General features: G+C 43.1%; 1 protein-coding gene across 2 annotated transcripts; it reads right to left on the bottom strand.

The window, feature by feature from the left end:
* Nucleotides 1–2,921: 2,921 nt before the first annotated feature.
* macir (macrophage immunometabolism regulator) lies at nucleotides 2,922–8,847 on the bottom strand. Of its 2 annotated transcripts, XM_085926962.1 has the most exons (3): nucleotides 8,767–8,847; nucleotides 8,463–8,547; nucleotides 2,922–7,137 (listed from the first exon to the last, which is right to left on the bottom strand). In XM_085926962.1, exon 3 carries the CDS (start codon nucleotides 7,125–7,127, stop codon nucleotides 6,486–6,488), a length of 642 nt encoding a protein of 213 aa, XP_085783088.1. In that variant the 5' UTR covers nucleotides 7,128–7,137; nucleotides 8,463–8,547; nucleotides 8,767–8,847; the 3' UTR covers nucleotides 2,922–6,485. The 2 variants fall into 2 exon arrangements, with proteins under 2 accessions (XP_085783088.1, XP_085783089.1); XM_085926963.1 differs by lacking the exon at nucleotides 8,767–8,847 and having other exon boundaries at nucleotides 8,463–8,558.
* Between the last annotated feature and the right edge of the window lie 11,927 nt (nucleotides 8,848–20,774).

Genomic DNA, 20,774 nt, shown 5'->3' with positions numbered 1-20,774 from the left:
TGGCCAGCCTTCACAAATGGGGCGGTAGCCCCACCCCACTGTGTGCTTGCGGAGAGGAGCAAACGATGGAACACATCAGAGAAGTTTGTCCTCTCCACAGACTTAAAGGAGGGTTAGTTACCCTCCATACAGCAGACCAGGAGGCAACTGCATGGCTTAGGGACTTTGCATTTGCTAAATAAAATAAATTACAAATAATGGATTTTTTTTAGTCCGTTCCAAGCGAAAAAAAATATTTCCCAATACAAATAATGAAAAAAAATTAATCCGTCCCAAGACAAAAAAAACCCCGCCTTTTTAAAGCATTTTTTCATTTACGCATTTTTGTCCGATCGCAGCAACTGCAACGCACCGCCGAACGCGCAACCGTAGCGGGTCGCCGACCGTGCAACTACACCGCGCTGGTCGCATTATTGTGACAGAGCGGCCGCTAAAATTTAGAAAATATTTTGAAAGTCAAAATGGACTTTCCAAAATTTCAGTGGACTTCAGTGCCCAGGGAGCTTAATTTGGTACGATCGCGCTACCGCAGCGCGCCAAGCGGGCGCTCACTGTGCATTGCTTTAGGAGCGTCTTTGTGTTTTAGGATGGCTTTACTGCTCCCACTTGCTTCATTTGGTGCCATGATTAGAGTTGATGCAATCTTCAGAGTAATGAGAATGTAATAACGAACGGAGTCAGTTGGCATGGGGGTCCTCTCGGCTCATCTCCCGAGGTTCAACAACCGAATTTCGTCCGACATCCGAAGCAAAATAATCTCTTTTTTGTTCGAATACCGAATTGTTCGAGAACCGAGGCTCCACTTTATTTTGAACAAGTAATCCGTACATGGTGTAAAGGTTCAGGAAAACTCATGTGGCAAAACTGAATGGCATACAGTAATCCATCGTTTTTTGCTGGGGTTACGTTCCGAAAAGAACCCGTGACAGGTGAAATCCGTGAAGTAGAAACCTTTATTATTTTACCATTATTATACAGGCATAACATTGAAACCAAAGGACAAAACCTGTTTTCAGGCCCAAGCTTTTGTTTGACAAAGAGAAGTAAACACTTTCTTCCAGATAACTACAGTAAAGTAATAATTTTAATAATCAATACAAAGTACGTACTATATAGTGCGCCTCTGCGGCCTGACTCCGCTCTGTAGTGTCTTTTTCATCTGAAGCCATAACACAATGCACTGTGAAAAAAATCCGTGAAGCAGCGAGGTCATGAAAGTTGAACCGTGATATAGCAAGGGATGACTATATACCAAAAAATAAGTGTTGAATATTCTTTAGATAGTGTCACCAACATGATAAATGCTGGCAGTAGGTCGCTCCCAGTTTAATCCACATCATTATTTGTAAACATTTCTCTTGAAATTATGTGTCCTTTACGTTTTCAAATCATTGTTAATCATTGTCTAAAATCATGAACATGATTGTGTTTTCACATAGATTAATCTGAAAAGGTATTAATAATAGTGATAATTTGAGCATGTTTATTTTAGATGTATGCATCAATATATAAATAAATAACAAGATATTGAAATTTGAACAATTATAAAAAAAATTCATCATATGAGCATCCTAAAATGTTTCAAAAGTCATGACACATAAATAACTTTTTTGAGGCTAGATCATTTCATATTGGCAAGCATGAAACAATGAGCGCTGAATTAATATTTTTCACACCAGCAATGCTGGCTGCGGTATCACTGAAGATTAGACATAGTAAGCTGCTTTACGTGTGAGAATAGTAACAATAAGAAGTGGAGCAGTCTGCAACCACACAGTCAACATGGCCAGTGTGAATGAACTGCAATTATTCAAACAAAACATTTTTATCAATATTTGCCATTAGAAGTCCGTTACCATCATTACATTTGTCACTCTGTAGTACTTACCAGTATAACTTTCCTAGGATACCAGTTTAAAAACAAACCCCCAAAATGCAATCTTGTTGTTTTGTGGTCTGTTAAATTGCATCGCTCACTGCAGCACTACACTTAAGGGAAAAAATGTGTTCGTCCTATTTGACAAGGTACTAATAATAATTCTGGTGTGAAAAGTGTTGTGTCATCCATCTTCTTGTCATATATATATACATATATATATATATATATATATATATATATATATATATATATGACATAAACACAATCGAAGAGCTGAGAACAGGTCTGATGTTACATTCAGTCATTCTGATAACTATCACAGAAATAACACGTTTATAAAACCATCTGTGTCACTCCAATTCATTAAACCCATCAATCATCCTTTATGTAAACAATGCCGCGTATGCGCTGCATATGCGCCTCTGACGTTGGACTCGTAAATTGGATTTCTAATTATTCCACAGACCCATATTACGGTATATATGAACGAGCAACAACAGGCTAAATGATAGGTACGCTAACGTGACAAACACAAACGAAGAGCTGAGAACGGGCCTGACGTAACATTCAGAATTATTCTAATAACTATTACATAAATAACACGTTTATAAAACCATGTGTGTCACTCCATTAAATCCATCAATCGTCCTTTATGTAAAAATGCCGCGTATGCGCCGCATATGCGCCACGCCGCTGACGTCGGACTCGTAAATTGCATTTCTAAGTATTCCACAGACCCATATGACGATATATAAAGTATATTTCAAATAACTATCATATTACAACAATATTATCAAACCATCTGTGTCACTCCAAATCATTAAATCCATCGATCAAATTCCTCGTCCTTTGTCAACAACGCCGTGCGTGCGCCTTGACGTCAGCCTCTTTGTTATTCCACAGATCTAGTATATAACTGTAGCGTTCACAAAGTACAAGCAAAGACGTGGGTTTGGTAAACGGCTCTTTATTTAACAAAACAAGAGTTCAACGAGCCAACAACTACTGAACTGTAACGATAAAAACATATACAAGTTGGTACACAAAATAAGATATATCAAATAACTATAACATAAATACGTTTTTCAACCCTTGTGTCACTCCAAATCATTAAATCCTTCAAACGTGGGACCCTTCGTCATCCCGTGATCGAATCCTTTGTCCTTTATGTAAACAACCGCCGCGCCGATGACGTCACTTGCAGTTCAAATGACAGTAATCCCTTGCTACATCGCGGTTCGTTTATTGTGGTTTCACTACATCGTGCATTTTTGAATTTTGAAAATTTGTGAAAAAATTTACATATGAGTCGCTCCTGAGTATAAGTCGACCCCCCACCCACACTATGAAAAAAATGCGATTTATAGTCTGAAAAATACGGTAATCTAATTTGCATTTAAAGAGAGCCGCTCCTCAAAACAGGGGTATACAAGGGGCCTGTGATGCTGTGATGACGAGGAATTCAGACAAAAGATTTGCTTTTCCACTTTATATTGACCACATCTGAATGAGTAAAATGTAAAAAGGAAGGATTTATGACCATGATGTCAGCTTTAACACTTACACAAGTGCAATATAATCAGTAAGTGCAATATCCAAAGGTAGCCTACATGACTAACAGCAAAGATGACTAGATTATTTGAAAGATTACTGTTTAATCGACATGCTTTACACCCTTCTTGTGAATAACTGTGATTTTGATGTATTCCTTTTATTTTCTATATTTAATGCTGCTAATTATGAGGAGCAACCAAACTGATTTCAATAGTTGCTTTAACGATGACAATAAAGTTCTATTCATCTTGATACAATATAACAGTTTTTTGACATTCAGAGGTTGGAAAGGAGCATTGTCGATTACATCAACTTGATTTTATTTTTTTCCTGCAAAACCGTTAACTAGTATTAACATTGTTTAGCTTTTGTGCCAATACGGTAAGAAGAAGAATTGCATACTGTAAGGTATGATTTCCTGATAACCTGTACAAAAAGACGCGCGTGTGTGCGTGCGTGCGTACTTACTGAGTGGTTAACTGGTCTGATTTATGTGCATGAAGCATGTTCTCTTCTTCTTTTCCTTTCGGCTCAGGGTCAGCATCTTCATCTCTGCCACCTCCATCTCTGCCTTCTGTCTTATCCCCAGTGCCACTATCTCTAAACCATACAGCATCGCTGGTCTTGTACACTTTTTCCTTCATTTTTGCTGATACTCTTATCACACATCACGCCTGACACTTTTCTCCACCCGTTCCACCCTGCTTCTTCACGTCTTTCCCACACTCTCCGTTGACCCAAAGTACTTAAAATCCTCTACCTTTTGGATTGCTTCTCCCTGTAGCCTCACCATTCCACTTGGATCCCTCTCATGCAACATGCAAGCATGTTCTCTGTCTCGACATTATTCTTGTTAATTTTCTTAAATACTCAATAATATTTACAGCAAATGGTTTTTTTTTAAACTGTGTTTCAAAGGAGGTTGTTGTTGAGTTTAAAGAGTTTGAAGTTCATTTGCTGAATTTGTAATTCTTGTATTCTGACCATGGGCTCTGATTTTGAGTGTCTAGCATGGGCGAGACTTTGTTTTGGTATTTTACACAGCTTGGCGTAGTTTAAAATGGGTGTTTTGCACCATTGTGGGCGTGAACCGCCAAAACAAGCCTGTTGATAGTCCTGATGCAGTCAGTATTTTTATTTCACTTCTTTTGAAGTAGCGACACCACCTATGTATTAACAACTGTCAACTGCTGATTAGCAGGCTGTTAAAGGAATCCTTTAAAATCTTCTTGGTCAATAATTACTATCGAGGAAAAACCCAAGACTACAAGCTTCCCTGTCATCTTAGATTGCAATAAGCTTTAATCAGTACTGTAACAGTCATTGGTTAGCATCAGGTGAACAGTACATGTGTGATTGGTGAGTGGAAAGAGAGCGATGCAAGAGGTGAGTTTATATACAGTACACAGTACCGTTTGGTTTGTACACCCTTTGAATGTGTTGTGGTTTGTTAATTAATCTAATGTTCATGAGTTATTTTAATCAAAGAAATATTTTATGAATTATATTGCATATCACATCCCACACTGGAGATGATCTGTAGTGGGGCAAAATAATTGTTTCACTTCAAAGCAAAACAATAAAATGTGCCGAAAAACAAAGCCTCAAAAGGTGTACAAAACATTTCTCCAGGACTGTATGTTTCCCCATGGCTTGCAAAAGCTAAATAAAGCAGCAAAGTGTGTGATCTGGTGCTGAAACAAAAAGATTTGCGACTGTTTTTGAGTGCGATGCCATTAGGGACAGAAAACAAGTAAGTTTTAAACAAACAAACACACTCATAAAAAAACACACAATTTATACTGTGCTGGGCCAGTGTCAAATAATGCACATACAATATATGCAAGCAAAGCGTCAAGTACTAAACAGATGTAAGCGTTTAAAGTGGTTTTCCACATAAATATGCCAGCATGTAAAATTGGTCCAATATGGCTTGTTCAAGTCGAACGATGAAATTTCACTGTCACATCTGTCTTTACTGTATAGAACGACGGGGGTTTATCACAATATTTGATAAGTGCAACGAGTTTAAAGCTCAGCTGAGGCTCAAGTGAGGATTCAGCAAACTGATTTAAATTGTTCATTTTTTAGGAGCGATGTTGAAAATGGATGGACGGATGGATTGCAGCCAATATATATACAGTGATACACACTACAAGGCGTGGTTCATTACTGTATACACTGCTTATGCTGTTAATGCGTCCAAATAGTCACAAGTAACAAGTATTGGGTGTTGCCAATGTGATGCTGGCAAACAAAAAGGTCTGACAGCCCTAAATAGTGACTGATGATAACAAATTTCCTTGGCTTGAAATGATGGACTGATGATAACGAGGCACCGGCAAAATTTACTGATGCGCCCACCTCTGGTTTATCACCAGTAAAGTGTTAAATGCTCAATTATGTCAGTAATGATTTATACCATCTAGTTTTATTACAAATTCATTTATTTTGATTATTATCTGTTTGAGGATGAACAGGCTTTTTTTTTTTTAAACACACAGCATTCAAGCAGTGGTTAGTTGAATTCTGTGTAGTGTAGCACACTTTAAACGTACATCTTCGGGGGAATCAATTTAAAACACAATTATTAAATGACACGATTAAATAGACAAAGTATCTAAAACAAAGAGAACACATGTGGTTTGTCATGTTAATTTGACAGTAGTCCCAGGAATCATATCAAAACAAATCACACATTTAACAAGTTTTAGAGATCACATTAGGCAGTAAAACTGGCATGATTGTAATTTAAAGCTGATACAATGTGATATGTGCATGTATCAGCTGTAATAAATACAGTAAGTAAACCAGTTATTGCTAAGATATCATTCACATTTTGACCTCCACTATTTCAATACAGTGTGAGTACTAAAAGGGTTCTCTTCAACGTTACTTTTTCAGTAATCCCAGTTAATAAGAGAGCACGATAATCAGGCCGTCTTGTTAAAGAACTGCTTCTAATCTGAGCGCAAAAAAACTGAGCTGGAAATAGCACCCGTATCCCACTACCAGTGTGAAAAACACCTAAATGATGTCATCTTCTGTGCCTTTAAGTTTTATTTCTAGTGAACATGCGCTCTCCCCGCAGGGTGAGGTGCTGCAGTTGGTACTGTAACACCTCTGTGTCTGATGACTCTTTGATAGTGATTTTGTCAAGGTTAAGGTAGTCCAAAGACTTGGACTGGGTCCTCTTCCCTTTAAGCCGACACAGGGGCAGCGGTGCGTGCACACCCCTGCCATGTTCTGCTGTAGTCATGGACCTGAGGAAGGTGTCACTCGAGCTGGGCATGCGCCGCCTTCTCCGACCATTAGCAGCAGGAATGTCGTAAGGCTGGTAGTAGCGATTTTTGGCCTTAAAGATCCTTGACGAGCGGTGGATTCCCATATCTAAAGATTTAGAGACACTCGTCTGGATGGGACTGGTCACAGCCTCTGATAACAAACTCTTCTCAGGGGAGTTTTCTGACCATTTGTGGGCCAGTTTGAGCAGCTCCTCACCAGTTGTGAAGCCCACTAGATAGTTTGAGTCCATGTGGAGGATCTGGTATCCTGCTACAGTACCTCTGATGGGGGAGCATGGCGTGCTGGCGCAACGAGGTCTTTCTGCTTCCGCTTTCAACGTAGCTTTGATTTCAGCTGAAGGTAGAATGGAAACATGACCCCTCGACACTCCATTGAGATCCACTTCCATCGTTAGAGACCTGTAATGTTGGATGAAAGAGAGACAAAAAAAATGCGACATTTAGGAAACTAGACTATAAGTAATTTTACATGAGAATGCCAATGAAAAAAATGGAACATTCCTGTAGCTTTGTCAATGAAAAAATGGAACATTCCTGTAGCTTTGTCAAAGTGTAGTAGTTGTAGTGGAGTAAGGGATTGGTGTTTAATATTGGAATTTAGATACCATACATAAATATCATTACAATATTGGAACTGGCACCAACAATACGTTTCTCCAGAATTGATAACGTTTAAAATTTTTGGTTCTCAATTTCAATGCCGACTGCTGGTCACCAATGAAGAAGAATTAGCAGCAAGTGCGTGCGCACATAAAACTCAATCCCCCATGTCACATAATGAGATTTTACTAGACCTACAATTACATAATATATAAAAATGTGTATAAACATGTTTTTGCATATTACTGAAATTGATTGTAGGTTTTTGAAATAAATGACTGAAGATTGAAAAATCAAACTGCCCCTTTTTTAACGTGTATCCACAGATGACATTTTTGGTTAGTGTTGTGAGAGTTCTTCAATATATGTGCTTGCAAACTGTTTAGACAACAGATGTCCCCAAATTGCATATAGACTAGGCTGCATTGTTGTGTGTAAAACATATATTAACCAGCTCACCCTCACTTCTTTTCTTCTGGTTTAGCCTTGAAATATAACGCTAAGAAATGCAGTTGTATTGACCATAAACAAAAATAGTGATCTGTTAAGTTCAAGAACTTGATGTAAAAGCAGTCAGAACCCGGTGGGCTGTTGGCATTGCTGCACTGCCACGGTTACATTGTTGAAAACCAGCCTAAACCAGAAGGGGGGAGTGAGAGAAGGGCTACTAACTGCAGAGGCATGCAATGGCGCGGCGACGTCGGCAATTGGACAGGGGTAAACTCGTCAAAATAGATAAATGTCAAGATTTCAATAATAATCATTGTGTAAATTACACCATAACACAGCACCATTAGATCCGATTGCAGGGCGACACAACACGTTGATTGTTATACGTACTGTCGGACAAATTTAAGGCCTGGTGAACGAATCGGTGAAGCCGCAGAATATAAAAATCCTACCAAACCTGGCGAATTATCAATAACCGCTACCCAGTGATGGGTTTGTAAATGTAATTATGTAATGCAAGTGCAGTGTAGAAGAATAAGAGCGGACCCGGATTTAAGCACCGTTTCACGATAGCAATAAACTCAATTCCTCTCATTTTAGTTATTTGATCTTCTTCTTAATTCACAGAGACGCGACAAACTGACAGAAAATTTGAGAAAAAATTAAGCACAAACCTGTTTGACAGCAGTAAGTAGGATGCAGCCTCTCCCTCTCTCTGGCTTTCGCTCCCGCAGTCACCCGCAACAGGAGGAGCACTTCCTGTTTGGATTCGTCACAACAAAGCTCCAAACGTGAGGAAGTAAATGCTGGAAGTCGATCCTTTACAGCAGTGGTCCCTAACCTTATTTGCGCCACGGACCAGTTACGTGTCAGAAATATTTTCGCGGACCGGCCTTTATATAAATAAATAATACGATGAAATAAAATGATACGACTGACATAAAAACAAGTATAAATGATATAAAAAATAAAACTCACCATTACGTTGAATTAATGGGAGCTATTGATTTATTTGTGCTCTCATATTATTATATATTTCATTTCAATGTGTTATTTGTTCAGTGTCTTATGCCGTATTTTGTGTGCACTGCAGTGACGTGACGTTTACTCTTTTATGTATTGTGGACACTTTACGTTGGCAATTACCTTGTTTGCGGCAACGGGAAGTAAGAAGTAAATATAATGAAGCGCGCCAAGAAGCACAGGTGTTGCTCGGCATTTTTTGGGTGGCTAGGTCGGACTAACGTCTCGAATGAGGAGCGAGAGACGGAAGTGGTCGGAGAGCACTCGCACTGACACGTATTCAAGGAGCGTTTGCATGGAACTGCACAAAACCTGTATGCAAATTCTTCAAAAAGAACCTAGGCTTTAGATATTTCGAAGGTAACGAGCCAGTTATGGCGGCGCTGGGCTGAGGGGGGAAAAAACACATTACGCCTGCTATTATTCTCTTCTCTGGCCATGGCAGGAACACAGGAAGAAAGTAGTTGGGGTATGGATGAGGGGGATAAGGAAGAGGAGGGGAGTGGGAGTTGGGAAATGGTGGGGAGTAGGGGAGTGAAGCGTCTCAGGGAAGTTGTGGAAAGGCAGCGGAAAGAGGAGAAATGGAGGGTTGTAGTGAGGTTTGAAGGAGAGGGTGGAGTGAAGGGTATGGATCCTGTTAAATTGACCAAAGTAATTGGAAAACAGGTTGGAGGTGGAGTTTGCGAAAGTGTTGAATGACGGCGATCTGTTGCTTGTGTGTACCTCTGAGGAGCAGGTTGCAAAAGCTCAAAGGCTGCAAGTAGTTGGGAAGAGTGTGGTGGAAAAGGTGGCGAGGGTGGGAGGAGAAGGAAGTAAAGGAGTGATATATGGGATTCCAGTGTCTATGGATGTGAAGGAGCTTGTGAGGAGCCTCAAGATGAAGTGTGATGTGGTGCAGGGTGCGCAGCGGTTGACTAGGGGAGTTGAGAAAAATGTCACTGAGTCTGTGCTAGTGCTATTCAGTTCGAAGGAGATACCTGAGGAGGAGTATCTCGGATTCATGAGGTACAGAGTGAGAGAGTATGTGCAGAAGCCAATGAGGTGTTTTAAGTGTCAGAAGTTTTGACATGTGGCAATGTTCTGTAGAGGGGTCAATAGATGTGCTAAGTTTGGGGGAGACCATGAGTATGGGGAGTGTGGTGAGGGAGTGAGTCCAAAATGCTGCAATTGTGGTGGGAAGCACAACGCAGCGTACTGGGGATGTGAAGTGAGAAGGGAGGCAGAGATTCAGAGTGTAAAGGTGAAGGACAAAGTATCCTATGCTGAGGCAGCCAGACAGGTGGGGGGAACGGAGAGGAATGGTGGAGGGAAGGTCAGAGTGGAGGTCGGCTCAGGGAATGCTGGGAGCCAGAGGCAGGAAACAAGCAGGGAAAAGGAGTCCAGGGCACAGGGAGAGAAGAAGGAGCTGGTTATATTCATTGCAGGGGTAATTAATGCTACGGCTGAGGTTAAGTCCAAGACTGAGAGGATTCAAATCATCACGAAGGCTGCTATTCAACATCTAGGCTTGGTAGGATTAAAGTGGGAGGAGATAAGGGAGGGGCTGAATGGACAGCCAAACCAGGAAGCAGGTAGTGTAGAATAATCTACTGATTATGTTAGTCTTGCAATGGAATGCTAGGAGTTTGGTAGCAAATGGCCAATATTTTAAGAAATGTATTGACAGCAGGAGTGTGAAGCCAGAAATTATCATATGTGTACAGGAGACATGGTTAAGACCTAACCCGGATTTCGTTTTGAGTGACTATGTTGTCTTCAGGAGGGATAGAGACCATGGTAATGGAGGGGGGTGTGCAACATTTGTAAGGAAGGGAGTCCCATATAGGGTAGTGGGTCTAGGGACAGAGCAGGAGTATGTGGTGGTGGAAGTTTGGGCGGGCAGGAGGAAAGTAGGGATGATAAACTATTATAATCCATGTAAGCAGCTGAAGTTGAATGAGTTGGAGAAGGTAGAGGGACAGGATGGTGATAGTGTTATATGGTGTGGGGATTTTAACGCTCATAATACATTATGGGGAGGTAATCGAAGAGATGTTGAATGGTAGAAACTTAGTGTGTGTTAATGATAGTAGAAAGACTAGGATAGAACTGGAAAGGAATCCGTATTAGATTTTACTTTCGTGTCTGGTAGACTGGCGCCGAGGTGTGAATGGGAGGTGTATGAAAGAGGGACCATAGGGAGTGATCACTATCCAATTCTGTGTAAAATGGACGTTGGTGTGGCGTTGAATGTAGAGGATAGGAGTGGAAGGTGGGTGTTCAGTAAGGCCGACTGGGAAACTTTTGGGGTAATGAGTGATGCATTTCTCAGTGCAGGGTGAGAACCTAGTGATGTGGAGGAATATGAATTAGAGGTGCGGCAGTTTATTCTTCTGGCGGCGGAGACTACAATACCCAAAAGTACAGGCAGAAATAAGAGGAAAGCAGTTCCATGGTGGAACGATAACTGTGGCGAGGTAGTTAAGAACAGAAATAGAGCTTTAAGAGTATTGAAGAGGACTCATAATCGCCAACATCTGATTGAGTATAAGAGGATGCAGGCAGTGGTCAAGAGGACTATCAGAGAAACAAAAAGGGCGTATTGGAGGGAGTACTGTAGTTCTATTGGGAGCACAACTACAATAGGTGAAGTGTGGGGGATGATTAGGAAAATGGGAGGTAATAGGAGGGAGTGGGGTTATCCAATCCTCTTGGATGGGGGCCAGATAGCTATAACAAATGTGGAAAAGGCAGAAATGATGGTGAACACTCTGAGCAAAGTACATAGTCCCAATAACCTGGCAGAGGAAGAGAGGAGGAGCAGAGAGGAAACTAAAGGCGTGTATGCAGGGGCTATTCACAAGAAAGGTTTATTGGAAGATAAGTATAATGTCCCATTCACAGTAGGGGAATTGAGGAGGGCACTGGCTAAATGTAAGAACTCGGCTCCAGGTAAAGATGGTGTTTGTTATATCATGTTAAGGCATTTAAGGGATGTGGGATTGCAGAAGTTGTTGAACTTGTATAATAAAGTTTGGGAGGAGGGGAAGAAGCGGTTATTATACCCATTAGAAAGCCAGGGAAAGATGCAAGCAATCTGGCAAATTATAGGCCTATAGCCTTAACATAGCATATGGGTAAATTAATGGAGAGACTGGTGAATGGGAGACTGATGCACTTTATGGAGGAAAGCGGACTGATGGCCAGCTGTCAGAGTGGATTTAGAAAAGGGAGAAATACTACTGATTCACTGGTATGCTTGGAGCATGAAATTAGGACAGCTCAGGTAAGGAAAGAGACGTTTGCGGCAGTGTTTTTAGATGTAGAGAAAGCGTATGATATGCTGTGGGTGGACGGTCTTTTGATAAAGTTGCACTTACTGGGGGTAGGTGGAAGTATGTTTAATTGGGTAACGGAGTTTTTAAGTAACAGAAGTATTCAGGTTAAGATAGGCCTAGAAATCTCCAGGAGGTGCTTTGTTAAAAATGGGATCCCGCAAGGAAGTGTGATAAGCCCATTATTGTTTAATGTAATGATTAATGATGTTTTTACAGACCTGCACCCAGGAGTAGGCAAGTCATTGTTTGCAGATGATGTGGGTTTGTGGAAGAGGGGAAAAAATATGAAACATATTGTGAAGAAAGTGCAGGAAGCTGTAACGCAGGTAGAGAATTGGGGAAGGAAATGGGGTTTTAGATTCTCTGTAGATAAGACTAAATGTATGTTTTTTACAAGAAAGAAGGTTGAGGAGAGTATGCAGGTGCAGCTATATGGAAAGAGCCTGGAGAAAGAAAAGTGTTTTAAGTTTCTGGGAGTATTTTTTGATGTAAGGATCACGTGGAGGCACCACATACGTGATTGATAAATCTAAGAAAGTTTTAAATGTAATGAGATGTCTGGCTGGAACAGAGTGGGGAGCAAGTAAGTCATCTTTGAGGCAGATATATGTATCCTTGATAAGATCCAAAATGGAGTATGGAAGTGTGGTTTATGGGTCTGCGTCAAAGTCCCAGTTAGCTAGGCTGGATGTAGTTCAAGCGGCAGCATTGAGGGTGTGCACAGGGGCTGTGAGGTCTTCTCCAGTGTGCTCATTGCAAGTGGAGGTAGGAGAAATGCCACTCCGTTTTAGAAGGAAGCAGCTCCAGGCTAATTACTGGGTTAGCCTGAGGTGCCAAGGGGATGACCATCCAGTTAAGTCGGCAATTCAGGCGAGCTGGGAGAGAGGGGCAGGGAGAGGGGAAAGCTTTGGGTGGACTGGGGAGACAGAGGCGCAAGAGGTGGCTGTTTATGGCATGAATTTCTGCCCAGTGGTATTGTGGCCAGTGACTCCTCTGTGGCAGCTGAGGGCCCCAGAGGTTGATCTAAAGCTGCTTGAAGTCAAGTTAAGGGACAAAGAGGCAAATCTGGTGCGTGAGTTTCAATGCAGGGTGGTGGAGAACTACACTGACCATATACTAGCCTTTACGGATGGTTCAAAGGACCAGGAAACTGAGGCTACAGGGGCAGCATTTTACATAAGTAAATTAAATGTAAAGTCATGTAGGAGAACATCAGACAATCTAAGTGTGTTTACTGTGGAATTGGCTGCGATCCTGATGGCAGTGCAATGGGCGGAGCAACTTGTAAATTGTAATTTCTTGGTGTGTAGTGACTCTGTGTCTGCAGTTAAAAGTATTGGGAGGGGCAGTTCTCAGAGCCGACATGACCTTATTCAGGAAATTCTTTTGGCTGTTAGGGATGTGGCAGTGAGGGGGGTTAAGGTAGCACTGGTGTGGGTTCCGGCACATGTGGGTATCCTGGCGAATGAGAGGGCTGACAAACTTGCAAAAGAGGCAGTGAAAAAAGAGCGTGTGGAGACCAACATAGCACTGTCTAAGTCTGAGGGTAAAAGTATTGTGTGGAGGGAAGCGATGCTGCAGTGGCAACAGCAGTGGGAGCAGGAGAGCAAAGGGAGGCACCTGTTCTCAGTGTATAGTAGAGTGGCTGAGTCAGTTCATGAGTGTGGGAGAGGAGGGTGGAAAAGGAAGGATGAAGTCACTATTGCCAGACTGAGGATAGGACATACTTTTCTTAACAGCACTCTCCACCTTCTGGGGAAACATCAGGATGGGCTGTGCTCTGAGTGTCAGGAGGAGGAGACGGTGCGACATGCTCTGCTTTCCTGTAGAAAATAGTACGGGCAAAGGGTTGAGTTGGTGGAGGAGCTGCAGACAGAAGGGCTTGAGGAAATATCTGTGAAAACCATTCTGGAAGTAGGGTCAAGTGGGAGGGGAAAGCGCTGTTTTTTTGAGTTTTTAAAAAGCACAGGTCTGGTAAAGAGAATTTAGCAATGCAACTATTAGGATGCAAGCTGTCATTAAACCCCAATCGAAGAAGAAGAAGAAGCACAGATATTGAAATGAGAGTGAGCGAAGAACAATAAAAAAGTGAATGCCAAACGCCACCATCGTTTCGTGTTGTGTCTGAGAGAAAATGTACTACGAAGCTGCAAACCCAACAGGTTATGGGCCCAGACGCGGCAACCAAGCGGGGAGATGGCAGCGGTTAGTTTTCGACGGAAACGAAAACAACTACGAACTTTGGGAGGTAAAATTCCTAGGCCACTTACGAATGCTTGGATTGAAAGACACTATCCTATCCACCATCGCACCGGACCCAGAGAAGAATGAAGAGTGGTAGGCGGAGCTAATTCAGTTCCTCGATGACACAAGCTTGTCCCTGGTAATGAGAGAAGTGGCTGACGAAGGCAGAAAGGCGCTGGAAATACTCCGCGGCCATTACGCGAGTCAGGGTAAGGCCAGAATTATCGCCCTGTACACGGAACTGACTTTCCTAAAGAAAGAGCCGGAAGAAACTATCACTGAATATATAATTTGTGTTGAAAAAGCAGTAACATCACTGAGAAATGCAAGAGAGACAATAAGTGATGGGCTGATAATAGCTATGATTCTGAAGGGACTCCCTGAGTCATACAAGCATTTCAGCATTCACACAACGCAAGGCAGCTTTAAGAGTAAACTGCGAAGCTTTAAGGAGACAGAGAAATTTGACTCTAATATCAAAATGGACAATGTGATGAAAGTGGATGTGTCATCAGCAACCTGCTATGGATGTGGAAATCGTGGACATAGTGTGAGAGATTGCCCCCAAAAAGGGCTTAAGAAGTGGTGCAACTATCACTAAAGTGCCTCACACAGTAATGAGACATGCAAAGTCAAAGGCTGCTTTATTGTCAATTTCTTCACGTTAAGACACACAAAGAGATCGAAATTACGTTTCCCAGCATCCCACGGTGACTCGACACATTACACAATACATCCAAGCAAATAGCACAAAGATTAAAAACAAGAAGGCACAAACAACTAATGGAATAGGAGGAGCACTTTCTCGCCTGAGTTTCCGCAGAAAGTGCAGGCGGCGCTGAGCCTTCTTCGCCAGCGGCGCAGTGTTGGTGGTCCAGGAGAGGTCCTCACTGATGTGCACCTGTGATGTGAATCTGGTGCTGTTCACTCTCCCCACCACAGCACCATCGATGGTCAGCGGCAGGTGTTGGGTGTGACCCTTCCGGAAGTCAACAACCATCTCCTTGGTCTTGCTGACGTTCAGCAAGAGGTTGTTTTCCCTGCACCACGTGGCCAGAAGGTCGACCTCTGACCTGTATTGAGTCTCGTCGCCCCCGGTGATGAGACCCACCAGAGTCGTGTCGTCGTCATATTTCAGCACGTGGTTGTTGCTGTAGGTTGCAGGTCAGTCATGCGTCAGCAGGGTGAAGAGCAGCGGACTGAGCACGCAGCCTTGGGGGGCCCCCATGCTCAGTGTGATGCTACCGGAGATATTGTCACCAACACGTACTACCTGAGGCCTCTGACAGAGGAAGTTCAGTAGCCAGTTGCAAAGGTAGGTACAACGGCCCAGCTTGTCGAGTTTGCAGATGAGACGCTGTGGAACAATGGTGTTGAATGCAGAACTGAAGTCCACAAACAACAATCTCACATACGAGTCTCTTTTCTCCAGGTGGGTGAGGGCAGAGTGGAGGGCAGGGCAGAGCAGATGGCATCCAGGCGAAAAGTTAAGTGGAAAGACGATGCAAAACAAATAGCATAAAAACAGGACGACCACAAGGCGGAAAAGACATTTGTCTTCAAGATCAATCTACAACACCTTCCAGAGGACATCAAAAGAAAAGGAATAATGGTTGATTGTGGAGACACTGTCACGTCTCGTACCCAGCCGTTCCACCATGTGTCTGTTGTCATGGTTTCGGTCTGTGTGCTCGCCCCTCCCCTCCTGTGTGCCCCTGATTAGTTTGATTATTCTCACCTGCCTCTTGTTACCTGTCATGTATATAAGTCCTGTCTGCCCCTCATGCCCCGTCGGATCATTGTCTTTTTGTTGCGGTTGCTGTTGTTTTGTGGTCGTGTCGTCTTCATGTCTTTTTTGGTCCCTGTCATTTTCAAGTCTGTTTTCGGTTAGTCAGTCATGTTATCGTTTTGTTAAGTCATGTCAGTTTGCAGAGTCTGTCTTTGGTTCCGCCAATAAACCCTGGTCCAAGCTGCACTTGGTCGCCCTGCTCCATTCCTACCGTGACAAAATGATCCGACCATCATAGCGACCAGCGCTTGGACCTCACTCCACCATCGGCTCCTGTCAGCGACCCCCGACCCAGTTCCAGCGCCGCAAGACACACGGCCGCTCCCCGACACAGTTCCGACGGCGCAGATGCTACGGCCGCCACCAGTTCCGGCGGCGTGGATCCAGCGGCCGTCACCCAGTCGGCCTTCGGCGGCGTGTGACGTGCGGCCACCACCCGACCCAGTTCCAGCGCCGCAAGACACACGGCCGCCCCCCGACACAGTTCCGACGGCGCAGATGCTACGGTCGCCACCAGTTCCGGCGGCGTGGATCCAGCGGCCGTCACCCAGTCGGCCTTCGGCGGCGTGTGGCGTGCGGCCACCACCTGAACCAGTTACGACGGCGCGGATGCTGCGGCCGCCACCGGTTCCGGCGGCGCGGATCCAGCGGCCGTCACCCAATCGGTTTTCATCGGCGCAAGACGCACGGCCGCCCCCGACACAGTTCCGACGGCGCGGATGCTCGGCCGCCACCAGTTTCGGCGGCGTGGATCCAGCGGCCGTCACCCAGTCGGCCTTCGGCGGCGTGCGACCCCATCCCGACAAACCTGGCAAGTCGCCAGGTGGCTCCCATGGAACGGGGGGTACTGTCACGTCTCGTACCCAGCCGTTCCACCATGTGTCTGTTGTCATGGTTTCGGTCTGTGTGCTCGCCCCTCCCCTCCTGTGTGCCCCTGATTAGTTTGATTATTCTCACCTGCCTCTTGTTACCTGTCATGTATATAAGTCCTGTCTGCCCCTCATGCCCCGTCGGATCATTGTCTTTTTGTTGCGGTTGCTGTTGTTTTGTGGTCGTGTCGTCTTCATGTCTTTTTTGGTCCCTGTCGTTTTCAAGTCTGTTTTCGGTTAGTCAGTCATGTTATCGTTTTGTTAAGTCATGTCAGTTTGCAGAGTCTGTCTTTGGTTCCGCCAATAAACCCTGGTCCAAGCTGCACTTGGTCGCCCTGCTCCATTCCTACCGTGACAGACACATCACACATCATGAATGAAGAAAACAAATTCACAACATTCGACGGGACTTTTAACCCAGCAAAGCACTACATGGAACTAGCTGATGGAACCAGGGAAAACAATGTGGCATTGAGAAGAGGAGACGCCAAGGTATTCCTTCAGGACAAGAAAGGAAGATGCGTTGGTGTCACTTTGAAGAAAGCCTTATACATACCAACGTACCCTCAAAGAATCATCTCTGTAAAAGCAGTTGCGAGTGATGGAGCCAAAGTAACGTTTGAAGAAGGACGAAACGAACTGATGACCAAGGATGGAACAATCTTCGGCATTGAGGAACAGGTGAGCACGGTAAATCCAAACAAACAATGTATTGATGAATCAATCAGTGACATGACGACCAAAGACGATGTGATGTTAACTTGTGATATCCAAACATGGCATGAGATTTTGGGACATTGTAATTTTGATGATGTGTTGAAATTGCCAAGTGTGGTAAAGGGTATGAAAATTACCGGTAAAACAAGAGGAGGTTGTAATGTGTGCGCTGAAGGAAAATTCATAAACACAAGAAATAAGAAATAAGATGAAAAAGCGAATGCCCCTCGAGCTGGTACACACTGACTTGTCAGGTCCCATTGAGCCAACTAGTCGAGATGGTTATAGTTATGCTATATCATTCACAGATGACTTTTCAGGAGCTGTGTCTGTCTATTTCCTCAAAACTAAAAGTGATGTATTACTGGCAACCAAAAAATTCCTAGCTGACAGCGCCCCATATGGTAATGTCAAACGTATGCGGTCAGATAATGGCACAGACTACACCAGTAATGCCTTTCAGTCGCTCTTGAGAAATAGACGAATTAGACACGAAACATCATCACCATACTCTCCACACCAAAATGGTACCGCTGAATGACAGTGGAGAACGCTTTTCAAAATGGGTCGCTGTATGTTATAAGAAGGTGCTGTGGCCTTATGCGGTCCAAAATGCTGCCTATATCCGTAACAGATGTTACAATAACAGGACCAAAAACACCCCATATTATATGCTAACGAGAAGAATGCCAGATCTTTCCAAAATGTGGGTGTTTGGATCAGAATGCTATATATACAAGCATCATCATAAGAAACTAGATGCTAGAGGTGAGAAAGGAATATTTTTTTGGGTATAGTAGAAGTAGCCCAGCATATCTGGTCTACAACTCACAGACAGGAAAAGTATCAAAACATAGGCTCGTGAAATTCATCAAAAACATCAGCGTTGTCAAATACAAACCGATGAGAACTATGATTCGGAAACCATAGACATCAGGAGTAGAACCACTGAAACTAGGGTTAGTAAGGAGACATCACAAAGTGAAGATACCCGGTGACATGATTGAGAATAAGATATGGATGAATACAGATGCATCACAGCATAATGAGGCAGAAGTGCAACACGAGAACCAGACTGATGTAGACACTGAGCATCACCGCTATCCAAGAAGGAAAAGGAAGATGCCAAAATACTTAACCGATTATGTAACTAAAGGGAAATGTGCTTTCAGCAGTTTGCAAACATATTTTTTAAGGTTGTGTTAAACTTATAATCATATCAATATAATATCTAGTATTGGAGTGCTTGTGTGGATTGGTGGGGGTGAAGAATGTGCAGGCACACTGCATGACCTTGCTTTCTTCTAAGAGTTGTGGAACAGGGAGGCCCAGGAAGGGAGTACCAGACGAAGAGAGTACGGGACGGTACGGGACGTAGGGAGTACCGGACGATAAGACCTCAAGGTCGGTGAGGAACGAGAACAAAGAACAACACCACGTCCAGGTGGTTGGGCTTCGAGAGGAAAAAAAAACAACCGCCTGATAACACCTCGACGGGGAGGAGATGGCCATCGACCAATCATCACACAATGTTTTGCATGTTTTAATATTCATATTGTGTATCTTTAAAACTGGGCAACCAGGAAGAATGTGTCGTCTTTTGGTGGTCACAAAAACGCACGAGTTTTAGTGTGAGGGACACGGGACCCAGGCCTGTATTAGTGCGCTTTGTTAGGAATAAACAATTGGTAAATTTGGTCTGATTGATCCACCGGTCTTTTCTTTGACAGAACGAACTCACAAAATTGTTAGGTGCGCCAGTGTGTGGATTGGGACATAGCAACTTGTGTTAAGTGTTGATCGCAATTTGGAGTCAGATCAATAGCTAAAAATCTGTATCTAACAGTAACACACAGCCGAGATAACAATATAGTCAATACCAACATTGATTATTGTTATAGAGCCATATGTGGAATTCCCCAGTCCTACAGTGAAGCCCTGAGGTCTGATGAGGCAACCATTTAAATGGATGCAAGCAATGAAAGAAGAAATCCTATCACTTCAAGAAAACTAAACATTTGAACTGGTCTCTTTACCCAAAGGTAAAAGCACAATAGGGGGAAAATGGGTATATGCCTTGAAAGAAAATGCTGGAATAGGAAAAGTATATGAAGCTAGATATGTAGCCAAAGGTTACAATCAAACAGAAGGCATAGACTATCATGAGACGTTTGCTCCAAGAGTAAACCTCACGTCAATACGGGCGTTGATGCAAATAACTGTTCAAAACAAACTCATTGTCCATCAAATGAATGTAAAGACAGCATATTTACATGCGCCAATAGAGGAAGAGGTTTTTTTGGAACAACCAGAGGGTTTTGAAGAGACACATGTCGAGTTACATGGTGGATAGGATGGTAAAAGATGATATGTGAGTGTGTATTGGATTTGGCCCAGACGAATTGGCTAAAATGAAATTCCAAATTTCAAAGCTTGACATGGAGTGTGTGTGTGTGTGTGTGTGTGTGTGTATGTATGTATATATATATATATATATATATATATATATATATATATATATGAGTCTTGTCACCGTGGGATAGTAGGAAATGAAATTTTGATCTCTTTGTGTGTCTTGACGTGAAGACATTGACAATAAAGCAGACTTTGACTTTGTATATTTAGAAGCAAGTTTTATCTCGGACTGATGTTCCTGATAACATTTTGGTCGCCTAAGGCAAAGGGACCGTGTGAGCCTTTTCCTGCATTATAACATGCCGCAGGTTTTTCACTCACGCACTCAAGTTGAACAGGAGAATTGAGGCGAGACCTCCTCCTCCTCACGGCAGTTTCTTACTGACATTGAAATTTTTGATCATGTATCACTTTTTGCAACCCCCACCCCGCCTCCCTCATTTACTCTCTTAATGTTAGGTATTTATGCTCTTGCTCTCTTTATCATTTCTCCACTGATATGGCTAGAAAATCAGCCTCCCCTCGAATTGATACAAATTTCTGCCGCACATTCTAATGACACCTGCATGAACATCGATACTCTCATGCCTACAGCCGCCACTATACCACCAA

Source organism: Syngnathus leptorhynchus, chromosome 12 (assembly GCF_054491065.1).
Source record: "Syngnathus leptorhynchus isolate UIUO chromosome 12, UIUO_Slep, whole genome shotgun sequence".
Taxonomy (NCBI): domain Eukaryota; kingdom Metazoa; phylum Chordata; class Actinopteri; order Syngnathiformes; family Syngnathidae; genus Syngnathus; species Syngnathus leptorhynchus.
The sequence above is the reverse complement of the archived record's forward strand: the minus strand, read 5'-3'. Positions and strand labels throughout refer to the sequence as shown.